The 12583-nt window shown below is 43.2% G+C and overlaps 1 protein-coding gene across 1 annotated transcript; it reads left to right on the top strand.

Moving 5' to 3' along the window:
* Nucleotides 1-564: 564 nt before the first annotated feature.
* Nucleotides 565-1557, top strand: LOC306767248 (trace amine-associated receptor 1-like; the record flags this gene model as incomplete). Its single annotated transcript, XM_079255170.1, has 1 exon — nt 565-1557. One exon carries the CDS (start codon nt 565-567, stop codon nt 1555-1557), a length of 993 nt encoding a protein of 330 aa, XP_079111296.1.
* Nucleotides 1558-12583: the final 11026 nt, after the last annotated feature.

The raw sequence follows: 12583 nt of genomic DNA, 5'->3' as shown, positions 1-12583 counted from the left end.
CACGTTAGTCGTTGTACTTGGAAAGGAAAAAAGCCTCTTTTAGAAATGTGCAGGAAAATGTAATTTTCTTTTTTAAATTACCAATTAAACTATTTTTTTTTAAACTGGTGTAGTGAAACTATTCATCCAAGACTTTTCCATTTTCCACCAACAGTGACCTGTCAATCATCTGAGATGACATCCAAGGTGTCCAATCAGAGCCTCCCTGACCCCCCTTTAGCTCCGTCTCTGTCAGTGTCCCTTTGTGCTCATAGTGTACTGCATCCACACACATACACACTGCATTGCTGGTTGGATACAATGTCTTGTTTTCTTATTGGGCAGCACTTGTGAGGTTGAGGGTAAGCCATGAGGTAAGAGAGTAAGGTATTAAGGTTGAGCACAGAGACATTTCTTGTCCAGTGCACCCAGCAGCACTGATGCACTGACTCCTCGCAAGTGTTCAGAAGAAATTTATCAGAAATTTATACGGTTCAGACTTTGTTTTCTTTCTCCTGCTGCATGTTAAATCTATTTTCTCTGCAACTTGTTTATAAGATGAATTTTATTGAATTGTAGGACATCATGGAGTCGGACGTTTCCACCAACAGGAGTGGTGATGCTGTGACTGACTTACATCCCTGCTATGAAATTGATCATTATAGTTACAAATTCACCACAAAACCTTCTGCCATATGTGTAATGTTATATGTTTTCCTCACACTCCTGTCTCTCATCACAGTATGTGGAAACCTCCTTGTAATTATCTCCATCATGTACTTTAAACAGCTCTTAACTCCGACCAACTACCTCATCCTCTCTCTGGCTGTGGCCGATGTACTTGTTGGGATTCTGGTGTTTCCTTTCAGCATGGCGTTCTCTCTCAGCTCATGTTTTTATCATGAAGATTTATTTTGCAAGATACGAAGCAGCTTTGATGTATCCCTAAGTACTTGCTCTATTATGAACTTGTGTTGCATTTCTCTTGACAGATATTATGCAGTGTGTCAGCCATTAACATATAAGTCTAAAATCAACCAGAATGTTGTCTTTAGTATGATCGTGGCAAGCTGGGGAATATCTACTCTAATTGGAATTGGTGTGATAATTCCTGGATTACACAAGGAAGAATGTAAGGATGAGTGTTTCATTGATGTTCTCATGGCAAACACAGTTGGACCTATATTATCCTTTTACCTTCCAGTGGTCATAATGCTGTGTATTTACCTGAAGATCTTCCTTGCTGCCCGGAGACAGGCCCACATAATCCACAGCATGGGAAAATGTGGAGCAGCTGCCAGTAAGATGGAGAGGAAGGCCACAAAAACTCTGGCCATTGTTTTGGGAGCTTTTCTTTTTTGTTGGACTCCCTTTTTTCTCTGCATTACTTTTCTGCCTTTCAGCAACGAGCCAGTGCCACTTCCTGTCATCGAAACACTTAACTGGCTTGCATTATTTAATTCAATGTTGAATCCATTTATTTATTCTTTCTTTTACAGCAGGTTCAGATCAGCCTTCAAAATGATTATTTCTGGAAAAATACTGAGAGGTAATTTAGCAAACTCGATACTGCACTGAGTTAAAGAAATTATCTGGATACATTCATTCATTTATTCATTCATTCATTTATTATCCTAACCGCTTGGTCCAATTAAGGATCGCAGGGAAGTCGAAGCCTATCCCAGCAGTTTTTGGGCAAAAGGCAGCGTACACCCTGGACAGCTCGCCAGTCCATCGCAGGGTCGATCTGGATACATATCAAAGCATTCATCAGGAATTTACTATAAAAGTGATGCATTTATGTAGAAATGTCAGGTACAAACTTAATCAAAATGAATAAAGATTCTTCATTTAAAGTTGAAGAAAACATGCAGTGTTTGTAGCCTCCTCTGATATAATCACATGTTCCCCACAGGGGCACAACTACCTACTTACTACTCTGAGGGTAATGTGGACACATCACTCGATCTGTTTTAGGATTTATCTACCATTTTATTTTACTGGAATTAAAAATTTATTGACTGAACAATACAACAACCACAAAAAACTGCTGATCATCAACTAGTACTAGTAGTAATCATTTTATAACTTGGTTGGATTTTTTAAATTTTTTCTGTGGAATGAGGACACTCAGCCTTCCCATTCACTGAGAATATGAGGGGGAAATTTTTTTTTCATTGTTCTTAAAAAAAAATGAGGGCTGCACGGTGCCATAGTGGTTAGCACGGTCAATTGGCTAATCTAAATTGTCCTGAGGAGTAAATGTGAGCATGAGTGGTTGTTTGTCTCTGTGTTAGCCTTGTAATAGACTGGCAAGCTGTCCAGGGTGTACCCCGCCTCTCGCCCAAAGGCTGCTGGGATAGACTGCAGCTCCCTTGCAACCCTTAATCGGACTAAGCTGTACAGATAATGAATGAATGAATGAATTTAAAGGTTGCAGAACTAAAATTGCCAGAATTTTTTTGCAATATTTCCTTTTTTTCTTTTTTTTTTTAAATTAGTGTCTTGTCCAGTGTTTAAGCAAGCAGAATGATGGTGTAGATGCTGTGTTCTGCTTAGTAAATTTACTTTGCGAAGGGGAGCATTACTGGTATGATGACCCCCTTGATCTTCTGGATTCTTTTTTTAGATCTTTATTTATTTTGTATAATTGTAATACAGAGTTTCTACTGCTGGACCAGCGTGGAGAAGATAGAAGAGAGACAGAAAGACAAAGGGAAAGAGAAAGAAAACTACCTCATATAGAGTGAGGAAAAGAGAGAGATAGAATGAAAAAAAAACACATTTGTATGAACATTTGCATATGCAAACACACCTATACGTATTCACCTATATAAATGCATCTACATTCACATTCACACATATATACACAAACAGGCCAATCTTAGATTCACACTCCCCCTGCAGAGGACTAGGCTATCAAGTGACAGGAGCACCAAAAACTGTCGGGTTAAATATTAATGAGAGACAAAGAAAACTAGTTGCTGTTAGTGAACAAACCTGCAGATGACTCAGTGACTGTGTCACATGCAGAACATACAGAGTGGGACGTGTTCAGAGAAGAGTGATCATGCCAATGTGACCCCGCCCACACAAAGGCAAGAAGCAGGCCAGGAGGACCCTGAGACTTAGGTAGCCGGCAGCCACCCCCAAGCACTAAATCCAACCACCCCACTCCAGAGCCAGCCATGGACCCACCCAGGAGGCTACAGAGGGGAGCCAGAGTCCCCCACAGTCAGGGGGAACAGGCCCCAGCAGGCCCGGACAGGCAAGAACCGGCCTGGGCCGGCCACCCAGGGCGGACGGAACGCGGGCCCCAGGGCCCCAAGAGCCCTAAGGCAACCCCCCATCCCCGTGGATGGAGGGGTCTCCCACCCAACCTCCACTCTACACATACACCCCTCCCCCCACCTCTATTCTCTTACATTCCATCCGCAACACTAGACTTAGACTTAGACTTTACTGTCCCCAAAGGGAAATTCTTTTTCACGTACACAGCACATGTTTGACAACAAAAAGGACAATGACAACAGACCACAGAAACAACATACAAATACAATGAACAGAGTACACTCAGCGCCCCCTGCTGTTTAGAAATGTTATGACTGAAGGGATCAGGCTTTTTCCCAACCGAGCCTTTTTGCACCTGAGCACCCTGTACCTCCGTCCTGAAGGAAGAGGGGTGAGTTGTTCATGAAGGGGGTGTGTGGGGTCCTGCTCCATGGAAAGTGCAAAGCGTCCAATGGCTCTGTTGTTAAGCTCTGTAAGGCTTGGTGTGGGGAGTCCTATGATTTTTGCTGCGGTGTTGGTTACCTTTATGAGTTTAGTCCGGTTCTTAACAGTCAACAAATTGAAAAAGCAAGTTGAACAGTACAGAATAACAGGCTGGATAATGGACTGATATAACCGTAGGAGTAGAGGTGGAGAAACATAGAGTCCTTTCAGTTTCCGGATTATTGATAGTCGTTGTTGGCTTCGTTTTTGAATGTCCATAATATGCTGATCAAATGTTAGTGAACTATTGTTACTCCAAGATATTTAAAACTGTCCACGATTTCAACTGTTTGATTGTCAATGGCAATGGGTTGCTGTGGTGAAGTAGAGCTGAATATGAGTTCCTTTGTTTTATTAACATTGAGGTACAGATGGTTTTCTGTACACCATTTGGTGAAGTGTATGACAGTGTTGTTATAGTCCAAGTCCATGGTGGAGTTATTGTCCTTAAGTAATGCGAGAATGGCAGTATCATCTGAGTATTTAAAGTACTTGATGTGAGGTGAAGGACTGATGTTGTCATTTGTGTAAAGTGTGTAAAGGAAAGGACTAAGTACACACCCCTGCGGTGCTCCGGTGTTGATGGTGAGGGCAGATGATGTTGTAGAACCCAACCGTACGACCTGCTGCCTGTTGCTCAGGAAGTTATGAAGGAGATGAATCATTCTGGTGGGAATATTAAGGTGGTGCAACTTCTGGATCATCAGGTGCCTCTGGATGGAGTTAAAAGCTGAGCTGAAGTCCACGAAGAGTGCACGAGCAGAGTGGCCTGGAGAGTCCAAGTGTTGAAGGAGGAGATGCAGCAGACAAGCTACAGCATCCTCTGTGCCCCTCCACGCCTTATAGGCAAACTGTAGAGGATCTAGCTGAGGGCCAACAGCTGGAAGGATGGTGTTCAACAGCAGCTTCTCCAGGCACTTCATGATAATGGATGTAAGAGCCACAGGTCGATAATGGTTTGGTTCAGTGGGTCTGGGCTTCTTTGGAATTGGGATTATTGTTGCCTTCTTCCAGATAGCTGGTATGACGGTTGTTACGACCCAGCGGTCTAGGGGTAAGAGCCGCAACATAAAACAAATGTGCCAGACCAAAAAGTGTATTGGGAAACTTTATTGTCCCACAGAAAAATAAAAAGGAATCAATACAGGCCCAATTGGAAGGGCAACATAATACTAGAACAGTAATTTTACCCAAACACAATCAAACACCTTTAACCCAGGCCATTAAACACTCAAAAACAGCAAAGATCCAAGACTACACAAAAGCCAACAAAACTACAGACCAGGCCTTAAAGGCTCTTCAAAACCAACCACCAAAATACCCAGTCTCAAAGGGGGCAAGCTGCAACCACCACACAGCTGCCCCAGAATGAAGAACTTGGCGCTCTTTTATCCTGGATCGGAGAGGTGTCGAATCCTCATTGGAGCAGGGGTCAGCCACTCAGAGATGCCGACGAGACCAGATGATATGGAGGATCCAATCCAAGCCAGAGGGAGGCCAGATGGTTTCCAGGCTGAATGAAAATTGGTTGATGGGCAATTGGGGGCAGCTGTAACACGGTAGAATAGTAGACTTCTCTGAAGAGTGAGTGGAGAACAGGTGAGAGTTCCTGGGTGCAGTTCTTAAGCACCTTTGCTGAGATGCCGTCCGGACCAGGAGCCTTACCCGGCTTGCACCTGCTGAGCTGTCGCCTCACGTCTTCCAAAGTGAAGGGAAGAGGTTCATCTGGATCCGCTGGGGGGAGTGCTCCAATCCATTCGCTCTCGCACGCCCTCATCTTTCCTTCCCAACATGTCCCATGTGGGACACCCCTAGGGGAGCAGAAACCAGCAAGGCCCCTACGACTACAGCCCACCACCTCCAGCACCCCGCACACACACACACACACACGAATGCATGCACACACACGTGCATGCACACCGATCCCCAACCATCTTGGTCCTGGAGCCACAACAAGGCACCAGGGCACGGATGTGCCCCCCACCGCAGCGGCAGATCCAGGTCAGCCCAGCCCCCATGGCGGAGGCCAACGTCCCCCACCCCCAAGAGACAGGGGACAGCCCCGGGCACTGGAGCCTAGGACACCCACCCAGCCCACCCCCACAGTGGCCCCCACAGAGCCAGAACCCACTGACCCAGCCTTCGCCAGTGGCCTCGCCCCTCTGCCGTGAGGCAACCCTGCCCACCGCGAGGCAACCCTAACCGCTGACCCACCCAAGGTACACCCCCAGAGCTGGAAACCCAGCGACCCCAGTAGTGACGCAGCCAAGACCCATTTATTAACCATGAGAAAAAAATCAAAGGGAGATGCGTTTCCATCTTTATTCATAGCATCTCTCATGTCAGTGTAGCCATTGCATCAGAAACATTACCATTTACTTCATCTGGGATATATGTGCAACATTTGGATTTTATCATTACACATACTCCTCCTTGGGCTGCAGTCAACATGTCCAAAACCATACGGTTCTGGAGAACCATGAACCTGAGTGCATCAATGTCTTTATTTTGTCCTTCAATTTTAATAGATGCATTCAGAAACTTTTTAAATCTGTAATCAACTGTTTCCAGTCTCAGAACATTTTTACCTACTCCAACCCACGGAAACAAAGTGTGGTGGAATTATGCGTATAGTGTAGTTTTAATATGTTACTCATTTATTAAGTTATATTAAGATATATATTCTGCATAGTTAGAGTAGTTCAGTAAGCTTGCTTTAGTAGATTCATGCATAAAACTAAGTGTTCTGCTCAAGGCCTGTTTCAGCTTTGACTGTTGTTATCTCCAAGCTAGCAGTTGTTTTGACTAGTGCTGCCTGCAAGGGTTGTTTGTGTATGCTTAAAGAACACTGTAGCACTCTGAGCAGGGGCAGAGCTCTCGAGACCTCTCGTCCGCAACATCTGTACATGCCCAATAAATTGAACAGAAAACAGTTGATTTATAGATTTATTTCTCATCGGATAAATTCCATGACACAAAGCCAGGGCAACTTTGTTGGTAGTTGACCAATTCTTGTGTTCTTCAGGAACGTCTGATCCTAATATGGGGTCATGTGGTGCAAACGTGACAAACCTCTTGGTGAGTTGCTCCGATATGTTCCACACTCACCAGTAAGGTGTGGTCAGTCACTGTAATAGGAGCACAAACTCCAGTCCAATTTCTCGGCAGGAATGGATATGCTTTCTTCCCACACAACCACCAACCTCCATCCAGTATGAAGGTGCCAGCAGATGGATAGGTGGAACCTATTGCCACCAGAGTTCCCATGCGTTTACAGTTGGCTTTAGGTATTTTCCCCATCGGATGGTTCCCAATTTCTTGGCTGTAACAGCTGGGGAAAGAAATGTCTGGAGGAACCATCACAAACTGAGACTTTGGTGTGTCTTTTATTTTGAATTTCAAACTGTGAAAGGAAGATCCGTCACATGGATGCCATTGTCTGTTGTCACCATTAACTGGATCAACTGAGACACTCCCAGAGTCATATCCCAAACGTGATACCAACGCAAAACATGGTTCATCGTTCCTGTTCATCGGTTTTGCATACAGTGTTACCTGATGGGATGATTTTGGCATCACTGAGCAAACATAGCAGTTGCTCTTGTTCTGGTTCTTGGCTAACATCGTTGCATAGGAGAACCAGAGGTTGGTGTCTTCTATTTTCTTGGGGTCTTCATCTATCCAGTGGTGTACATTATGATGAGCCCATCTTCTCGTAAGGTTTCTTTTATCTGGTCTTTTTGGGTCTTGACCTGTGGTCAGGAAGATGACCACAAGAGTTAGGAAACATACTGAGACCATAACACAGCCATACCTCTGACAGCAAGTCCAGCCGTCATCACGCTGGGGTGTTTGACTTTGAGAGGTCATTGCTGCTCAGACTACAACTCCACCTCAACCCTTAGGCCTAATGAGTAGGGATCAGCTGATTTCTTCACCAACGTTGAGACGAACTGCACTAAAAAACAGAACCCTTTTGTAGTCGGTCTTCCCCACTACTCGTGCTCAGGGTCTGGCACTCGTTGTAGCTTACAATGGCTCAGATGTATCCAACTTGGTCTTTGAGCAATCTTTACGGCAGTGGGTGTGGTTAGGATCACTTGGAACGGTCCATCCCATCTTGGGCTGGCCCAATGCTTCCTCTTTATTGCTTTGATGAACACCCAATCTCCTGGTTTCACTGGTGGCTTCTCCTGTGGAGGAGGCGAATCAGATGGCAGTAAATTTGCATTTAACACTTCCTTATTCTGCAACATCTTTCTCATGTAATCTGCTAAAGTCTGTTTTTCATCTGCTACTTCTATTTCAACTGGAAAGATAGGAAATCTGAAACTTCGCCCAAACATAATTTCAAAAGGAGTTAGACCTGTATCAGTTGGTGTTATTCTCATGTAGAGCTTTACTAGGTCTAAACACTCTGGCCTTGGTCTTTTTGTATCTTCCATGCACTTCTTTAATCTCAATTTCACTGTTCCATTAGCTCTCTCAATTAACCCTGCACTCTGCGGATGATATGCACAGTGATTTTTTAGATTCATGCCTAGGTTCTCAGCTACCTTTTTAATCACACTGTTCACAAAGTGCGGCTCATTGTCGCTATAAACAACCTGTGGAATACCATAATTTGGAATTATTGTCTTACACAATGTTTTAGCTACAGTTATAGCATCTGCATTTTTTGCTGGGACTATTTCTATCCATTTTGAAAATGCATCAATCAGAACTAGACAGTACTTGTGTGGTCCACTTTGACTAAGTTCAATAAAGTCCATGTGGATTGTCTGAAAAGGATATGTTGGCTTTGGAAACTGTTTTCTCTTAGGTCTAAGGTTACCTTGAGGGTTATGGCGAACACAGATCACACAGGCTTTACAAAAATCTTTTGAAAAAAAATATTAAAACCATATGTAGTGAAATGTTTATTAACAATATCACACATCCCCCGGCTTGAGACATGGCCACGCCCATGACTCAAAATCGCAGCAGCTTTGAAAAGTGATTTAGGCAAAATTGATTTACCTTACGCGCAGGTAAGTGAGAGAGGCGCAGGTAAGTGATGTGGCAGTGACGTAAATTTTGCGAGACGGCAGATTTAGTCAAGGCGCGTGAAAACAAATATTCATTCTACATCATATTCTTGCCAATATAATCTTAAAACTGTTTCTGGAAGCAAATAATTAAAAAGTCTTATTCAAGGTAAACTCTGGAGCAAAGCGAGGAGGATCTCACCAGCTTGTCGGAGTTTATTGACGAGTGTTTCCACCGCATCGTCATGGGCAAGCCAAGCCAAACACCGACTCCGTCTGCGCCCAGATCCGCTTCAACCTCCAAGAGAAGCCGGAAAGAAGACTCACCCGGAGCGACGTCCTCTAACGGGGACGACACCTCGGACATCCTGATGTCCATTGACAAAAATCTCGCCAGCTTCGACGCTCGTCTGGGCCTGTTGGAAGTTCTCCACCGGGAGTTTCAGTCGCTGCGGGAGTCGCTGGAATTCAGCCAGAAGCAGGTGGAGTCTCTGGCCGCAGAGAACGCCAGCCTCAGGGAGACGGTGACTTCTCTCAACGAGGGAATGACTCGACTCACAGAGGAAAATAAAAAAATAAAGGAAACTGTGATCGATCTCCAGGCGCGCAGCATGAGGGACAACCTGGTCTTTGCAGGAATCCCGGAGCAACAAGAAGAGGATCCAGAGCAAACAATCAGATCCTTTATCCAAACCAAGCTGAAGCTACCCGAAGACGCGGTGAGGAACATCTCATTTCACCGAGTTCATCGCTTAGGTGGGAAAAGACCGGACAGCCGCAGACCCAGACCGATTGTAGCCAAGTTCGTGAGCTACAAGCAGAAAGAGCAGGTGAGGGATCGAGGTCCGGAACTCCGCGGGACCGATTTTAGTGTAAATAATCAGTTTCCCAAAGAGATTCTGGAGAGACGCAGGGTCCTGTTTCCCATCCGGAAGAAGCTCAGAGACGAAGGATCCCGTGCAGTCATCGCGGTGGACAAATTGTTCGTCAATGGACAGCTTTACCGTGACAAAAATACCACCCCCTGGCTCTACTAACCTCAGGTAATATCTATCACTCATACAGCTAATTATTGTTCAATTTACATGTTAATCTGCTATAAGCACATTAATTATGGTAATTCAGAACTGTACATTTACTGCCAGTCTTTGTAAATTTGCTGTTGTTGTTGCTTTCGTTTTGTTCTGTTTTTGTTTTTTGCCCCCCCCCCCCCCCCCCCCCTTTTAGGGCTTTTGTTTTTGCTCTTTTGTTTGTGCTATTTCTTTTTATGTGTAGTTGTAGTTGTTTGCTTTTCTCACTCCTTTCCTTTCTAGCTGCTCTTTCATTCTATTATGCCATAACAACAATAATAGGTAGGGTACGCACGTACATCCACATGACACAGACACTAAATGTCATGCACATAACACACCTACAACACAGAGCACGTTTAATCACATCAACACTCACCCCCAACTCTCACACACACTCTAAGCATGTGGACAGACATATAGGAACATTGTACACACAGATGAATTTATATACGCACACAATCTACACACAGCATGCATGCATTAATGTGGGCTTGCACACACACAAACACACACATACTTTTATAGAAACACTTCAGTAGCTTGAGCATGACCACCCTGAGGTTTGTTACGTGGAATATACGAGGAGCTGGTTCCAGGGAGAAGAGGTTGAAGGTGTTTAGCAGATTGAATGATCTACAGGCAGACATTGTCCTGCTACAGGAGACTCATTTATTAAAAACAACAACTAACGTACTCTCTACAGTACAGTTCCCTCACGTGTACTCGGCCTGCTTCAACTCAAGACAAAGAGGAGTAGCCATTCTGATAAACAGGAAAATTCATTTTACTGCTAATAATATAATTTTAGACCCAGGTGGAAGATTCATAATAATGACATTATCTATCCTAAACATGAAGTTATGCATTGCAAATATTTATGGCCCAAACACTGATGACCCCTCCTTTTTTCATTCCTTCTTCTCCTTACTATATGATCACCTTGATAATACACTTATCATTGGGGGCGACCTCAACATGACCTTAAACTCTGGGATGGACAAGGGGGGCGGAGCAGGGAAACATAGGGTCTGGCAGTCAGCAAGAGTTGTTAAACAATATATGGAGGATTTTGGTCTTTGTGATGTCTGGCGCTCACAACACCTCACTGCTAGAGAGTACACTTACTTTTCATCTGTCCACCACTCATACTCCAGAATAGACTACTTCCTCACTAACAGCTCTATGATGAACAATATCTCAGAAACTAAAATCCATTCCATCACTATCAGTGATCACGCACCAGTATCATTTACCCTAATGAATAAGAAAACTAAACCATCTTATAGCAAATGGAGACTTAATACATCATTACTTAAAGATCCTGATTTTATCAGTTACTTCAAACGGGAGTGGTCTTTGTATATAGAAAACAATGACATACCAGGAACATCAGCATGTGTTCTTTGGGAGGCAGGAAAAGCAGTAATGAGAGGGAAAATAATTTCATTTTCATCACATAAGAAAAAGAAGGAGAGTTCAAAAATATCTGAACTAGAGCTTAAAATAAAATCACTAGAAGATGCCTACAAGGCTTCTCCAGAAGAGCAAGTGCTGAATCACATAAGAAAGGCTAAACTAGAGCTGAATGAAATAATTAACCAAAAAACCCAGTTTTTGCTACAAAGACTTCGCTTAGAGAATTTTGAACATAGCAACAAATCTGGAAGATTTCTCGCAAATCAATTAAAAGCAAACAAGGAGAAAACAACCATCTCCTCTGTTAAAGATTCAAGAGGAAATATCCTCCATGATCTTGATGGAATAAATGACACATTTAGGGATTTCTATAAAACATTATATTCCTCAGAAACAGATCCATCAGACAACAGCATTGAGGAATTTCTCAGCTACCTCAATCTTCCAAAGTTACAACAGGATCAGGAAATGGTTTTGGACGCACCCATTTCAGTAGGGGAACTACATGAAGCTTTAAAACACATGCCCAGCAATAAAGCTCCAGGACCAGACGGTTTTCCAGTTGAATATTATAAAGAATTTTGGTCTACACTAGCACCCACTTTTTATAAAATGGTTTTAGAAATTAAGGAGAAAGGCCAAATATCTCAAAACATGAATTTGGCTAGTATTACAGTAATACTAAAACCAGGAAAAGACCCCAAACTCCCATCTAGTTATCGTCCAATATCACTAATGAACGTAGATCTTAAAATAATCAGTAAAGTGCTTGCTACAAGACTAGAAAAAATAACTCCACTTATCATACATCCTGATCAAACAGGATTTATCAAGGGACGACATTCCACCACTAATACGCGCAGACTAATAAATCTAATTGATTATGCCACCATACATAACCTGGAAACTACAATAATCTCTCTAGATGCTGAAAAAGCATTTGACAGGGTGAACTGGAAATTCTTATTTGCAAATTTAAGAAAATTCGGGTTTGGCTCATCGTTTATCGACTGGATAAAGATACTGTATAGCAATCCAAATGCATGCGTCAGGACAAATGATCAAACTTCTCACAGCTTCAGATTGCAGAGAGGCACCAGACAAGGCTGTCCACTCTCCCCCTCACTTTTTGCAATCTTTATTGAACCCTTAGCAGCTAGCATTAGACAAAACAAAGACATTAAAGGCATTAACTGTAGAAATATGGAGCATAAGACCAGTCTTTATGCTGATGATGTATTACTTTTCCTTCAAAATTCACAATCATCCATCTGTCAGACAATCGCACTCATCAATAAATTCTCATCAATTTCT

The sequence above is a fragment of the Telmatherina bonti genome, assembly GCF_933228915.1.
Source record: "Telmatherina bonti genome assembly, chromosome: 16".
Taxonomy (NCBI): domain Eukaryota; kingdom Metazoa; phylum Chordata; class Actinopteri; order Atheriniformes; family Telmatherinidae; genus Telmatherina; species Telmatherina bonti.
This window is presented reverse-complemented; position numbering and strand designations above follow the sequence as displayed.